The sequence below is a fragment of the Colobus angolensis genome, unplaced genomic scaffold (assembly GCF_000951035.1).
Source record: "Colobus angolensis palliatus isolate OR3802 unplaced genomic scaffold, Cang.pa_1.0 Scaffold148, whole genome shotgun sequence".
In the NCBI taxonomy this organism is placed as follows: domain Eukaryota; kingdom Metazoa; phylum Chordata; class Mammalia; order Primates; family Cercopithecidae; genus Colobus; species Colobus angolensis.
The window spans coordinates 5,559,009-5,575,820 of record NW_012114577.1 but is presented as its reverse complement, the minus strand read 5'-3'; the positions used below and the strand labels follow the sequence as shown (position 1 = coordinate 5,575,820).

The following is a 16,812-nucleotide window of genomic DNA, read 5'->3' as shown; positions in this document are numbered from 1 at the left end:
ACAGGTACATATTTTACGAAAAATAAATATAAAAAACCAAAGTTCCTGTATCCACGAATGTGCAGTTTAACATGGTAAGAAAGACATGAACAACAAAAGCTAGCCCATGTGGTATTATGGGGAAACTACATATAAAGAGATGGAGGAAGGGAGGGGAAGGGAGGGGAGGAGAGGAAGCGAAGGGAAGAGGAGGGAAGGGAGGGAAGGGAAGGGGAGGGAAGGGGATGAAAGGACATAAATTGTCAATAAGAGCTCTGGAAAGTTTTCATGAGGGAGATATTTGGGTTCACCCTTGGAGCTGAGTAAGAATTCAGCATGCAAAGAAAAGAATGAGGATATGAGAAGCATGGTAGTGAGAGTAGAAAGGTTGCAGAATCTTGAAGTAGAATGCTGCCATGTTCAAAGTGCAAGAATACCTCAGTGGTTGATGGTGGGATGAAGAGATAAAGTTAAGAAAGTTTTCTCACCTACTTTTCTGAATGAAGGTCACAAATCCACAAGAATAAAAAGGATAAGGAGTTAAAGATAAGGACTTTGGATATTAATCTGAAAGCAACAGCACGACAGAACCCTCAAATCACAGTAAACAGGAAGGTGCACCCTTAAAATTGATATCAGCAAGAGAAACAAGTCTAAGAGAGAAAAAAATAGCAATAAAATCAATAGGACTTAAAGTCCTTCTTTCTTTTATTTCAAAAACAGAAAAGTCAAGGCAAAGTTTTGAGCACAGTAGACTGGTATACATAAGCAAGCTACGGACTGTAAGAAGGCAAACATCTCTGACGGAATTAAATTAAGGTTGATACATTAGAATTGCTGTCTCAAGTGAAATTCATGCAGACATATGCAGTAAGAACTTGCACATGTAGGAGAGAAATTCAGGAGAACGAGTCTGTGGATTAGACTTGACAGTAATGCACAAAATTCATAGCTGAGGCTATAAGAAAGAAAAGAATGAAAACATTTTGTTCCAAGGGCATTCCATTTGTGGATATATTTGAGGGGAGAACTGCATTTGACATAGCTGATCACTCCACTGCCCTTGACAATCTTGTGCTTTGACTCCACTCTTTCCAGGTTTTCCTCCTACCTCACTGGCGGTTGCATCCTTTTCTATGCTCTTCATCTCTCCAATTTATGGTCAGCTGGGTAATTTGTGTATTTTTTAGTAGAGACAGGGTTTTGCCATGTTGTCCAGGCTGGTCTCAAACTCCTGACCTCAAGTGATCCACCTGTCTCATCCTCTCAAAATGATGGGATTAAAGGTGTGAGCCACTATGTCCAGCCTCATTTTTTCTTCTATAGACATGCTTTTGGTGTCAAGTTTAAGAACTCTATGATCTCAAAGATTTTTTTCTATCTGCATTTTTTTCCCCTAAAACTTTTATGTTTGTTTTCCTAAAAGTCTGTGTTTCATATTTAAGTCTGTGATCTATTTGGAATTAGATGTGATATAAAATGTGAAGTTTAGGCCCAGGTTCTCTTTTGTGTATGTATGAAAGTCCAGTTGATCCATGTGAATGTCTTTTAAGTCTGGGGAAAACGTCTCCTTTTTCTGTCTGACGCAATCCCTCTTTCCTTTCTGTCTAAGACATTAAGCATAACAATGGCCTTAGATTTAATCTCTGGGGACTGAAAGTCAGGAAGAGAGATGCCTTATAGAAAACTTGAGCTTTCTGCCAAGTCTCAAACCTCCCTTTAGGCAAAGAAACACAGGGACTGCTGGCTGCTTAAATGGGAAGAAAGAATAGAGAAAATAATGGGAGAAAACGTAATTTAACATCACAAAAATTGTGCATGTTGGCACGTATATAAATTTTCTATGGAAGAATCTGTAGCATATATTAGATTCTCAAAGATATCTACAACCCCAAAAATGCTTTTGTTTTAAATCACTGTCATCAAGATTCAGATTCCTATTCTATTGGTCCAGAGACTCTTCCCATGTGTAGAGTTACTCACTTGAAATCAAAGTATTTTCAATATAGATGACTTAGCCAAGCATACTGGAGTCATTCATAGTCCTCAAAATAGTTTTCTACTCACTCAGGTTATTATGTCGATTTATTAAAATGGCTTTCTTTCCCCTCCCCTAATTGCTGGCAGATAACAATCCTTCGGGAATTGTCAAGATAATATAAACGGGGGACTTCACAACCAAGGGTGATTCTCTATACAGCCATCTTTAACCAAACTTACATTAAAGTCCATGAGTTATTTTTTCTCCATTTCTTTCTTTCACAAATACAAATCAATAGCATTTGTATGCCAATTCCCATACATACCTCACTACGCAAAAGGTATTCAAGAAATGAATGGCACAGCCCTGGCTGAAAACTGAATGGAAGAGATGAATATGCAGACCAACAGGGTGATCAATGGCCCTATGGGATGGGGGAAGTGAAAGTGTGGGGAAGTTAAAGACAGTCCTACTAGCGGATGTGTCCTCAATCAAGTTAAGTTTGGTTGTGTTCATTTATGACTAGACCCTCATATTTAAAATGCATGTAGGAATCGTCTGAAAAATAGTTACAGTCACCCACAATTACTCACCTGCAATTCCCATTTACAGTTGATACTGAATAGCAGGTTCAAACTCATTAGTGAAAAGAAAAGCTTTTTTGTTAACTTTTCATAGGCCGACAAAAATATCCTTCAAAATCAAAGGTCAACAAAGACTTGGCTGATCTTTCTCACATGGTTGAATAGTAAAATACGTTTTCTACCATTTAAGTTTTACAAAAATTATAAATGGCTTCTCCCAGATTAACATTCACTTCATCCTGAATACAGTGTTGTTGAGATCTTAAAAGATGGTGATAAGGTTTGGATTTGTGTCCCCGCCCAAATCTCACTGTGAATTATCATCCCCAATGTTGGAGGAGGGGACTGATAGGAAGTGACTGGATCATGGGGGCAGACTTTCCCCTGCTTTCCTTGTGATAATGAATTCTCGCGAGATCTGGTTGTTAAAACTGTGTAGCACTTCCCCTTCGCTCTCTTCCTCCTACTCCAGCCGTGTAAGACATGCCTCCTTTCCATTCACCTTCTGCCATGATCATAAATTTGCTGAGGTCTCCCCAGACATGCTTCCTATAGAGCCTACAGAAGTGTGAGCCAATTAAAACTCTTGTCTTTATAAATTGCCCAGTTTCAGGTATTTCTTTATAGCAGTGTGAGCACAGACTAATACAGATGGTGAGTTCCAGAAAGATAGTGGCTGGGCCTCACACATGTTTTCATACCCAGCACATACCAAAAATGTCTGGGCTATATAAGTCCCTCAATAAATATTAAAGGAATTCAGTTGAGGTGACTGAAAAGCAAATCCAGTCTTAAAAGGTTATTTCAGAGTGAAATTATAAGTGTTTCAGTTGACACATTTTCATGGGAGAATTTCTGCTGCTGGTACCTTTGGGAGCATGTGGCTGAGCAGCTGAGCTGCAGGCAGGTGCTAAAGCAGCTGTCAGGAGTCTCTTCCTAGTAGCAAATCAAGAAGTACTTGCCTAGCCAGCATCTCAAGAAGCATTACTTATTTATTCAGGGGCTGAGTTTGCCACAATAGCTCTATTCAAGTTGCTGCACAAGGGAAAATAGGTATGTTTTCAGATGACACCTCTATATAAAATGTAAATGAATCAGCATGAATTTGAAACAACAATAACTTACACTTTGAATCACCATTGAAAGAATCACGTAGGTAGGACTAGAGCAGAAAAACAACAAAATACATGTTGTTACCTTTACTTTGCATCCTTTGCAGACACAATACAACCATAAAGCCATCCGGAAATTTAAAAAAGAAGATGCTTCTCTTTCTTTTTTTCCTTCTGAAAGATATTGCTTACATATAGATTAAGTTAATAAACCCAGTGTAGACAAGTCATGTTCTTAAATTTTAATTGAGAAAATCATTGAGACATTTCTTTTTGTATAATGTTGATTTTAATCTATTGTCTGTTTTTCTATTCATATACTCTAAATGCATCAAATGTCTCATTGTTTTTCATTTTTGCTAAGATCCAGCAGCTCAAATTCCTATGAATATTTTTAATCTTCTGTGTTAAAAGCCCACGTTTTTGAAGCAGTCATTCTACCCAGCCCATGCCTTGAGAATGCGGCTCTAGACCAAGTCAGGCTTCCAGAACATGAAAAACTACAGTAGCTACTGCGCTCTCTGCAATCAGCAATCAGTTTAAGTTTGGGGTAAAAAGTGAATCTCTCCCAAAGGGGAAGAGGCAAAAAGCAGAAAGTAGCTCTCCTTTATGTACTGACTCTTCCAGCAAGACTGTTTAGCTGACTCATCTAACTCTCAGTTCCAGGCTGAAAAGATACATGCAGGACCTGAAGATAGAGAAAAAGAAGAAAAGCCCTCATAGGTTAAACTTTATCCTTGACCATTTTGGAGAACAACAGAATAGCTTCAAAAGCTTCCTCCTAGGTGGTGGCCAAAAGCATACAAATATCCTCACAAAGACATTAGTCATCCATCCAGTTTTGTACACAGATATAAACTATGCATCTCTTTCTAAGCCAGACAGAGAGACATTTAATTCATTATATCCAATCCATCTCATGCCTTATCAATTATTTACAACTAAAGCTCATTAAATCATCATAATATTAAAAGAGGCATGGAGGTAAAAATATTGTCATGCATACACATGGCATAGCTTTTTCCTGCTGAGTCACATTTTGGAAAGCAAATGTAGCATTTATTTCCAGATACTGTCAGAAACTATGACTTAATTGGCCTACATTTGAAAGTAACAAGACACAGCAAGCATATGCCAAGAGTAATGCCAGAAAAGGTGGAAGAAGAACAACCTTTCTCTCCTTCTCTCCCCACCTCTCCCTCTTACCACCCCACCAAACATACCACACACAAGAACACTCTCCATCCCCTTCCATGCATTATTTTTCTCCTTAGCTCTTATCATCACCTAATGCATTTTATCTCTGTATACATGGGTAAGTGTACACATTTATAAATAAACATATTTACTGCCATATATGCCTACTAGAATGTAAACTTCTTGAGAAAATAAACTTTGTAAATTTTTGTATCCTACTATAAGCCCCAGCACCCAGAAAATAATACTCATTCTACAAATTCTTACTGAATCGATAAAACTAGTTTTAACATTGCAAACCTGTTTTTAACATAAATAATGCTTTTCAAACAATGTTTCCTTAACAGATTTCCAAACTAAAGGCCCCAAATAATCTTCCCCAATGCATCCATTTTAAAATGTATTAATGTAAAAGTGTGCAGAGTTTATTCACATAGTGCATATCGAATCCATAAATAAGTCTGTGTGCACATAAAGGAAATGCCTTTGTTGATATTTCATTATAGTCACATAAAATTTTGGATGGATATAATGAGATGCTATCTAGAACAGAAAATACTCTACGTAAAATTTGTCAGGCTTGAAATAAAATTTAGTAATCAAATTTCAAGCCTCCGGAATGAAAGCCTATTTCTTTAAGTTTTTATTTTTAATTTCTGTGGGCATGTAGTAGGTATATATATCAATGGGGTACATGAGATGCCTTGATTCAGGCATACTATGCCTAATAATCACTTCAGAGCAAATGGGGGATCCAGCACTTCAAGCACTGATCCTTTGTGTCACAAACAATCCAACTAGACTCTTTTAGTTATTTTTAAATGTATAATAAATGTATTGTTGGCTGCAGTTACCCTGCTGTGCAAAAGGTTTTTTTTTTCTTTTCTTTTCTTTTTTTTCAGACAGAGTCTTGCTCTGTCACCCAGGCTGGAGTGCAGTGGCGCTATCTCCGTGCACTGCAAGATCCCGGGTTCATGCCATTTTCCTGCCTCAGCCTCCCGAGTAGCTGGGACTACAGGCGCCCATGCCTGGCTTATTTTTTTTTGTATTTTTAGCAGAGACGGGGTTTCATCATGTTAGCCAGGATGGTCTTAATCTCCTGACCTCGTGATCCACCCGCCTCGGTCTCCCAAAGTACTGGGATTAAAGATGTGAGCCACTGCGTCAGGCCCAAAAGTCTATTTTTAAAGCAATAATTAAAACATGATTGAGAAGGGATGCTGACACATCCCTTCCCAACTACCAGACTTGCTTCTCTTTAACTCATTCTATCTCACTAATTGAAGAGTTTAATAAGAACTAAAAAGTTATGACACTATAGTTAATACTCATGGGATCTCTCCCTTTTACCTGACTGCTCACAACTACTATAGGTTATATTTTCACTATTTTTTGTTGTTTAGACAAGTTGACTACTAGTCATTTTAGAGCAATTTGCCTTCCTGAAAAAAATCTCAAGTAACTTAAAACAATAGTGATGCTGTATTTCATGAACACATCAGAATTCAATCCACAAAAGCAAAATGGGCAGGATGCATGAGAAAAAGATAAATGTTTAGTTTAACTCAGATAGGCCTCATCTCCAATTTAGTTCTTCTTAATTGAATAGCTCTATATGCTCTTCATTCTAAGAACTTTATTAACATTCTTTAGGAGAATGAATAGGTAACCACATACACATACATATCTAAATGTGAAGAGGAAGGTAAAGGTAACTCTACTGATATCCAGGATCATAAAACCCCAAATTAAAATGGATTTTCAATAGCTACAATTACAGTTATGTATATTAAATAACTGTCAATAGAACAAAGCAGGAACAGGTGGACAAATCCGTGTAGAAACACAGCATTTATGACCAGACTACTCCTAAATCACTCAGAAGTAAACATCTCTTCTGGCTATCTCCTTAATAGTTTCCACTATGTCTCCTAAAAAAGTAAATTGAACTTTAGTTATTTAACGTTAACAACAGCATACAACTAATGAGCACAGCCAGATCGTAATTACAGGAAAGAATAAAAAGGTAAAAACAAAATTTTTTTTACATATTTCCCAGGACCTTCTTTAGCTTTCAAGTCACTATGCAAAAATTAAATTATTTTTGTTTCTTTAATGAATGAAAAAAATATATTTTTAGATCATCATTATGCATGTCTCCCCCAGTAAAGACTGATATCAAATAAAGAAAGGCTGCTTCCAGGCTGAGCTATCCTTTGCCTCCCCCAAGTTCCTTACAATGAGCTAAGGAAATAACAGAGGGAGGTTGAAAATTTTCTAAGCAATGGTATTAACAAGATTTAGAAATAATGAAGTGCTATATAACTGAAATTCAAGGAATTATTTTTATCATTCAATTCAAATAATTGCTCAATCCCAGTATAACTAACACAAACAGTTTTTTCTTAAGCTACATCCCTTCAGCTTTGTGCCACCTATTGCTGACTCATTTTCTCCCTCAAGTCGTAATCTGACATCCATTTTCATCTAATTTCACCCATGTAAATATGTTATAAAAAGGGACACAAACAAACGTGTTCTTACCACCATCACTACCTACAAGAGTCCTGATAGGCTGGTCTAATTACATACTGAAATGAAATTGACACTGAAATTATCAACATGAAATCAAGAAGAGTATTTGGAAAGGAGGGGCAGGCTTCAACAAATATGCAAAAGGAGAGTGGGTCCAGAACATGATTAAAATATCTTTGAACTGCCCCCTAGATTTCTCTGCAATCATAACTAGCCATCAAAAGGATCTTCTTGGATCTAGTGTGGCCTCTCTTCCTACAAAGCCTAGGCTGAACCATTCTGTCATCCACATGCCCAGAGTCCCTCAAACTTTTTAATCGTATCTGGCTAAATGCTGCCTCTTCAGTCTAAATAATAGGGATAATAACAGCAACAACAATAAATGTGTTGATTTCTCAATATGCATCAAGTATTTTACGTGTATTTTCTTATTTAGTCTTTTCAATAGCCCCACAAAGTAGGAGATAATATTTATGCTGCATTTTACAGAGGGAAAACCAATGTTTAAAGAGATTATGTCACCTACATGAGTCACACAACTGGTAAGTGGCAGAGCAGAGGCGCAATCCCAGATCTGTCTGGTTCTGGAGTCCATTACCTTAACCACAAAGCTCTACAGTGTCTGTAGATACGGCTAAAAGTGCTCTAAGAATCACTTAGTCTAAGTCTTCCATTTAACAAATCAGGGACTGAGGATCCAAAGACTCTGGCATGGTCTCTTATAAGCCCTAACTCCAAACGGATGCATCATAGCATTAAACATATCCACAGCTCAATCCTTTGGCTTCAATGACTAATTTCCCTGATTCCCCACTAAACTATCACTCTGACTCTCTTGCTGACTCTTGTTTCTCTGTCCACATCCTAAACATCAGCATTCTGTAGGAATCCATCCTCAGCCTCCCACCCGGTTAGGCTATTCCAGGGCTTTACAGCCTTGTTAAGGCAATGCCCAAATTGATAAACACATCTAATCCCAGCTCCCAGCTCCTCCCTCTCCATCTGATGAACATATGATAGACCTCATTCCTTTAAATATCCACCTTACACTTATAATTTGCATCCATCCCAAGCTTTCAGTTAAAGACTCAGAAATCCCAATTTCCTACTTGACGTCTCATAGACTATACTCATGTGTAACCAAAGTTTAACTCCATCTTTAATAGCAAACATGCACCATCTCCTGCAATCCGTTAGCCCCAGCTGTCTTCCCCTGAGGCAGAAACAAGATGGCGCTGGATTTGATACTTTCTCTCAGTCTGTATCTAGTTCTCCCCTAAACCCATCGCTTTTATCTAAATGTCTATGATGCAAGTAAACTTCTCCATTCTGATGGCACTCTCTGGGCTACGTTCTTAGATTCTGTCACATGAATTACTGCATTTCATTTCCCTGACTTAGATTCTCCCCACCTTGAATCTAAGCTCTCCTTGTCTAACAGAGTTACTATTTTAAAAGAGAACTGACTATTCCACTCCAATCCCCACATCCCTTCCTAACAACCTCAGAATAAAAACCTGCCCACGGGAATGGCACTGAGGATCCTTCTCTTGTCTACTTTCCACCTTTTCTTCCATTTTCCCCCCATCACTCTGGAATAATTGCTGTTCCCAGAATATACTTGCCATCTCTCTAGTTCTTAAGTTTATATTTGTGTTTGAAACTAATTCCTTAATCCAAGTGTCTTACAATCTCCGTTATCTTTTATACAAACCCTACTGACACCATCGACATCTTCTTCCTAAACCTACTGAAAGCGGCATTTTTAGCTTACGGAATGTTTCCAGGGGATGTATGTCACTCTCGACCATCATCTAGGTCTACCTGGGAACAGAGGTTAAGAGCCAGTACCCAAGTTTCAGAGGTACTTTTCCTGAGATTATGCAGCTGGTTAAATGGCTATTAATTTTCTAAATGGTGCCTATTATTTTTATTAAATTATAAAAATAAATAATCATTAACTAATAGTTACCTAAGTGTCCATGAAAATATGACAAATATCCACTAAAAGATTTAAAGATATGTAACAAACCATCCACATAATGCCTTCTCTCACTGCAATCTCTTATTTACATATTCATCTTACTACATTCATTAATTTGTGAGGTAGAGCAGTAGCAATCAAACTATCTAAATATTTTTATGGTTTTGTAATATTTGTGCACTTTTCTCAGTAGATTCATACTATTTTAATCTTGTCCCAGTGCCAAATAAATTAACATGAGAGAGGTATTATATCACATTAAATATGAGATAAAGTGATCAATTCTATCGTCTGTATCAATAAATGAGAGGTCATAGCAAAGGGTCCTAAAATTGTACGCAATTTGAGAACTCTGACTTCAAAACTGAGTTTGAGATTACATATTCTAAAAAGAAAATTAATCAAAACTAATGAGCATTTAGTGAAGTTCTAAGTAGTTTAATGCAATGTGGTCACTCTTTCCTCTTGGTTTATTTTGTTCAGCGTTTCTTAATACGTTTTAATTATACAAAAATCGTCAGTTCTTCTCTTGGTAGGTAACAGAAATATAACATGAGAAAAAGCTAAGGGGGGGCAACAAATAGATCACTTCAGTGAACCAGTGAATGTCAGTAACCCATCCTGTGTGATGCCACTGGCCTGAACAAATATATCCCTAGTTTTTAAAAACATTCCATCAAGGCAAAAGAGCGCAAGTCTCAATGCAATGAGCTCGGATACCAACCTCCGCTGCTCTTCACCATGTTCTCCTGAAGGGACAGTGAGACACTCGTCCATGTGTCCATGCAGCAACCTGAGGACATCACCACCAATGAGATACCCTGTAAAAATTAAAAATTATTCAATTTGGACTGTCAGGGTCAGATGTTGTGAACTGGACAGATCATCTGGTCCAATCTTCTACTTTCATAAAGAAACTGAAGTCTAGTGAGTCTTAAGGACCTGGTCAAGGTCACAGAGATAGACAGTGCCTGCTGTTCCCTCTGAGTCCCAGGTGCCCGAGTCCCACAGTTAGGGATATTCCCACAAAAAGTAGGACCTCAAACACATAAAATCCTCTGTTAAACACACAAACACACTTCAATCAGATGTGAACCTATATAAGTTGTAATAGCCAGAACATATACAGATATTTCCCTAGGAAACCTGATTCTTTGTAAAATTCCTGTTCCAGCTATAAGGCATGACCTCAGAAAACAAGAAATCTTGACATTAGTCCAACTAGGCAACACCCTGAGGTCAAAAAATTGAAGAGAACAACCCATAGGACGCTATCACATAAAGCACACACGAATAAACTAAAGCTGACAGTAGCATAAAAATAATGGAAGATTAATCTTCACCCAAGCTTCACTTTTAAAACAGCAATTTAAACAAGATCCTCAAATGTCAGGTATCCACATTACAGAATGTTTAGACACAGACAAAAAGCTCTAATTAACAACCAGCTCATTATCACAATTCCAAAGATGACTGTCAACTTTGCATCAAGGACAGGCCCTCTAATTGAAGTGGAGTTTTTACCTTGGGCTGCCTCACTTCCGGAGCTGATTGGGGCCACGCTCCAGAGAGTCTGCTGGAAAGCGGCATCCACATGTAAGCTGCCATTGCCGTAAGACAAGTGCTGTATCAAGAGGCAAAAGAAGGCATCACTTCAGGCTCTGGTAAGCTGTAACACGCAAGCGCTTCTAGCAATGTAAACTTAACATTGCTGATTTGGTTATGTTCACAGAGAACATCTGTTTCAACCTGTCATTCAAGAATCAAAAAAACTAGTCAGAAGAAAAGAAGTTCCTCTCTGAATTTAGGGATTTTTAAACTTCCTTCTAACAGTTACTGACTTAAGTCAATAATCAAAATATGCATACATGAATACACTAAATAAGTTTATTTGTAACAAGATACTATTTTTGTTTTAAGGGTGATTGATGAACAAAATGAGCACTTAAAATTATAATTGGGTTTTCCACATATCACACTCTGACAGCTTTTTGATGATGAAGTAAGTGAAATCTATTGGACCAAGTTTATGGAGTCTTCATTTTATGAAGTCCTTAGGCATCTTACGGGGTCTTTTACGGAGTCCTTCAGGAACTGTTATCTGCAATTTGATACAAAAGCCATTAGATGGCGATATTTCCTAACAGCTATCTAAAACCAAGCTACATTTCTTCCAAAATTCAGATATTACCAAATTTCAGATTTTCCTTCTTAGAAATAGAAACATTAAAATAAAACACACTTAATATCTTTTAGAGCCATAAGACTGAATTATCGAATGTTAACTAAGAAAAACAAAACTATGAGTACAGCCATACACCTTGCTTATTTTACTAATCATTACTTGGCTGCCTCTAGAATTTCAAACATATATACAGCAACCACCTGTTTTCATGGAGTCTTCTCAGTAAACATCGCCAGTCTCCCTGCAATGTTTCTGTAACACTTTGCCAATACTGATGATAGCCTAAGTTTTCACAGACTTTAATCAGACCAGAAATCTTGACCATCTTAGTTAGATGAAGATCAGTCACAGCCTAAAGTAGTCACCTTAGGTGTACTCCAGAGGCCTTTTAAACATCCTAAGGATCTCTTTCACATAAAGACACTATTCTTAAGTCACCATCAAGAAGAGGTCGTTCACTCTCTTTCTCTTAAAAATAAAACCAAAGAAATTTTAACATTGTGGTATGTATATAGGGTTTATCAGTCATTTTTCCAATTAGTAAGACTGAAAGTTTACCAGCTGATACATAAGATTTAGCAATAATTTGCTCTTATGCCTCTCCTCAACCTCAGCTAGCTGCCTGCTTTTGTACAATTTCTTCTTCACTTCAATCTGTCATTCTGACACGTAATCCCAGCTAGATTCCTTTATTGACTCAATTTCTTCTCCAATATGTTAAAACTGTTTGTTTACAAATAAATCATATCCCACCTGCTTTAACAAACAAGCAGAATATATTTCCCTTCAAAGCCATTATCACACAATGAAATTCTTGGGATTATTTTCTTTTTGCCTTTTAGAAGTTACCTGACACAGGTTCACAGCTGTATTCCTAGCATCTGGCAATGTTATCCAATAAACATGTATGTGGAGAAGATAACCAAAATCATAAAATCAAAGTATCATAAACTTAAAAATACATATTTTAAGCTATTCCATAAATACTATTTCAATAACTTAGTGTAAAAAAAAAAAGCACATGCATACATGCGCACACACATACATATCCATGTGAATGACACGATTTTAACCAAACTCTGAAAATAATTCAAAATACCCGTGCTTATATTTGTGACCAAGTGAAAGCTCATGTAATATTATGATATGTAGATTACCATCATTTGTTAATTCATCATGGGTTCAGTGAATGTACTATGTATATTAATAGTATACATTCTCCACCCCAAGGGTGCTTGTAATCTCATAGAAAAAATTCATACACGAAATGCTGTACCTCAGTATACAAACATATCACATGTGATATTTTGATACATGCACACAGTGTGCAGTGATCAAATTAGAGTAATTGAGATATCTATCACCTCAAACATTGCATGCTACACTTTCTATATACTGAGGTACAGCATTTTGTGCATGTATTTTGTGTATGTATATGTATATGTAAAATATATACATATTTATGGACTGCATGTGATATTTTGTACCAGTAAAATAAATTACGTACCAATTAAATTAAAAAATAAACAGGGCTGGACATGGTGGCTCATGCCTGTAATCCCAGCACTTTGGAAGGCTGAGGCAGGCAGATCACGAGGTCAGGAGATGGAGACCATCCTGGCTAACATGGCGAAACCCGTCTCTACTAAAAATACAGAAAGTTAGCCGGGCATGGTGGTGGACACCTGTAGTCCCAGCTACTCGGGAGGCTGAGGCAGGAGAACTAGGAGTGAGCCAAGATCATGCCAGTGCACTCCAGCCTGGGTGACAGAGCGAGACTCCATCATATAAATAAATGAATGAATGAATGGATCTGGAAGGTGGGGAAAAGCCTTTAAAAATGCTGTGTAAATTGTAATCAACACGCTACAGGAATTGTAACAAGAGAACACTTCAGACAACAAAATGAGAGCAGAGTTTCTCATGGGTTGGGGGCTTTGAGGGAGCCAGTAGGATCACTTGGCCTGTGTCTCACATTTATATCTTTGGAGATGCTGTCCCCAAACAAGTGTCTACATACATTGGATTTGAGTATGTGGATTAATAATGTGAATATGCTATGTGCAAATATGTAAAACATACCAAACATTTTTGTAAACCATTTGGAAATTTTTAACATACCAGAAACCTTGCTATCGGAAGTGGCTTGAGGCCCCTGGCTGTCTCAGAAGTTCTGAGAAGGGAAATGTGTGATAAGGGGAATGTGTTGAAGACAAGAGTGTGAGCACAAAGGTGGAGATACAGGGACATACATTACAGCCGAGAGCTTCGTCTTTGGAGCTGACAGCACATGCTAAGAGGTGGAATGACTGGTAGGCCCACAGACAAAGGCTGGCGCCAGGCCCACAACCTTCTATTTTAGGCAATAAGGAGTTTACAGCAGTGACAAAATAGGGTGAGAGAGTTAAAAAAGCAATTTCCAAGTCATATCTATGCCTGAAGATAAATAATAAATATGAGAGAACCATAAACATGAAAATTTCAGTCTGTGGGAAAAAGTCCCAAATATGTCCTTAAGATTATATTACAGTCACAGAAAGTTCTCTAAATAAGGTCCACTATTCGAAAGAAAATATTCTATTTTGAATGCTTCCAATTTTGCTGCTTAAACAGCAAAGGGAAGTCTGGGTAAAAACTACATCATGTCAGGCTTGTGGTATGCAATATTCAGAAAGCAACAACAGTTTCAATTACTGAAACTGGGATGAATTATCCTTAAAGCAGAAACAGACATTGGCATAGGATGAAAGCCAAGTTGGCCTTAGGCTGAAATATGGAACCACTGTAGGATTTACAGGAAAATATGGGAGCATCAATCCACCAACAGCAGTACAGGGGCTTTGGCCACCAATCTCTGGGCACCCAGGTCTCACTTTGATCCTAGGATTAGTGATTTTCAAGCTCTAATAGGCACATGAATCTTCAGAGGACACCGTATTTAAAAATGTAGATTGGAGGGCTGGGCACAGTGGCTCACACCTGTAATCCCAGCACTTTGGGAGGCCGAGGCGGGCAAATCACGAGGTCAGGAGTTCGAGACCATCCTGGCTAACACAGTGAAGCCCCGTCTCTACTAAAAATACAAAAAATTATCGGGTATGGTGGCGGGCGCCTATAGTCCCAGCTACTGGGGAGGCTGGGGCAGGAGAATGGCGTGAACCCAGGAGGCAGAGGTTGTGCTGCAATGAGCCAAGAGCGCACCACTGCACTCCAGACTGGACGACAGAGCAAGACTCCATCTCAAAAAAAAGGAAAGAAAAAAAAATGTAGATTGGAATGCAGAGTAGTTGGAGGGCTTGTCAATCAAGACTGCTGATCCAAGAGTAACAAGACATTACATGAAAGAAGCACAACATCTCAGAAACGGAAGGGACATGAAAAATCGCCTTCCAGGAGTTCTTCAGCTAGAGTACACAGACTATACTTCGATACCTTTAGTTTCCTTTCTGATTGATTCATTTTATGCATTTTACCATTTTTATGATGAAGTCAATAAGTTTTATCAGCCTGCAATGGAAGTCCATGGTACAAAAACTTCGTACCAAGAATCTCTGAATTGAACCCTTATCTGATGCAATTATTCCCTCATTTATTCATCTTTTATTAAACTTTCAGGTACTTCAGCCCTGGTGATGCAACATTCTGAATAAATTGTCATTTAGGGACAGGAAACATAAGTAAACAAGTCATATTACTCCTCAGGCATCAGTTTATTCTTCTGAAAAAAAAATAAATAAATAAATGAGGGGCAGAGAAACAGTTATTCTTTCCAAATGTAATATTTTATGGTTCCATCACCTGAGCCACAGAGGAAAGAAAGGCTCAAGGCAAATTAATCAAAAATGAATTGGTTCATATAATAAATCATTTGAAAATATTTATGATCACTCTTTTATCATTATTTTCGCACAACTTGCGACAATTCAGCAATTTATTATGCAATCAATAATTATCTATATTTTGTATTAGACATTTAGAGGTGGGTAAGAAAGAAGTAAATTTTTTGAACTGTAGAATAGCTTTCTCTTAAGCATTTTCCATCACCCTTTAGATTAAGTATTCTGTTTTTCCTAATATATTTTCAATCAGTTGTTTGTTTGGCAATGTTTTCACAGATCTGAAAAACTTGGCCTGTTTCATTAAGTAACCTGATCAGTAGAAAATCAGTTGGAAACCTACATTTCCAGAGCAAACAATCCAATCCTCAGACTGAAAACATTTGTACATACTGGAGTGATTTTTACACCTAATACACAGAAAAAAATTGTTTTGTAAGCTTTATTTTGTTTAGTTTGAAATAAATTCAGTCAGTAATATCTACTTGGCCATGTTTTCTCTATTTTAAATTGTATATTTCTCTTAAGGTGCTTTGCTAAGGCCTTCTTTAAAAGAAAATAAGATTTTCAATGAGCAAAAAAATTTCTTTCCTTTTGGATATTTTTGAAAAGAAGATTAATATATCATTTGACATTAGAATATAAAACAGCAAAAATGAGAAAAGACATTATCTGGGTGAGGCGTTTACAATCATTTTTAGAGGCTGAGACCCTTTATACCTCAGAAATTGTGCCTCAATGTTCAATGTACACAGCAGACAATGGTGGATCAATCCCAGGTGCCGTCCACAGCATCCTCTTCTGTCCACAAGGCATCTTCTCAGAGGACAGGGTGAAAACCAACCCTCTAAACCAGCTCTCATCAATTTAGCATTGTTAGAGTTGTAAGCTTTATGAGTGTACTCCATGCACTATTAGTTTAATCTTAGCTTAACCATCACTGTTAGTGAAAGAAAAATCCCTCATCAGTCAATAGACACCGATGACTAAGGAGATGTAAAATCAATGACTGGAAATGTTTATTTTTAGAAGGTAGTTTTAACTAATTTGTTATCACACATTTTTAAACTTATTTATTTTTAACAACATCAGCACCTCCTCAGAAGATGAACCTTGCTTTCACCTGATAGATCTTTATTTAATATCACCTATAATATTCCTTTCACTGTTTCTTTCCCAACTATCTCTTCTTCTAGTTAAACATCTGTTGTTTCTTTAAGCATTCTTTTTTTTTTTTTTTGAGACGGAGTCTCAATCTGTCACCTAGGTTGGAGTGCAGTGGCATGAGGCACGGTGTCGGCCCACTGCAACCTCCACCTCCCCAATTCAAGCAATTCTCCTGCCTCAGCCTCCTGAGTAGCTGGGATTACAGGTGTCAGGTGTGCACCACTAAGCCCGACTAATTTTTTTTTTTTTTTT

At 37.5% G+C, this 16,812-nt stretch overlaps 1 protein-coding gene across 1 annotated transcript in view; it reads right to left on the bottom strand.

Annotated features, from left to right (window-relative positions):
- The window catches only part of RYR2 (ryanodine receptor 2 (cardiac)), a 592,347-nt gene that overhangs the window by 422,102 nt on the left and 153,433 nt on the right, over positions 1 to 16,812 (bottom strand). Inside the window, exons 11-12 of the mRNA XM_011935762.1 lie at positions 10,897 to 10,996; positions 10,097 to 10,193 (exon numbers count right to left, since the gene is read on the bottom strand). Coding sequence (XP_011791152.1) covers positions 10,097 to 10,193; positions 10,897 to 10,996 — 197 coding nt within the window. The remainder of the gene's footprint in view (positions 1 to 10,096; positions 10,194 to 10,896; positions 10,997 to 16,812) is intronic.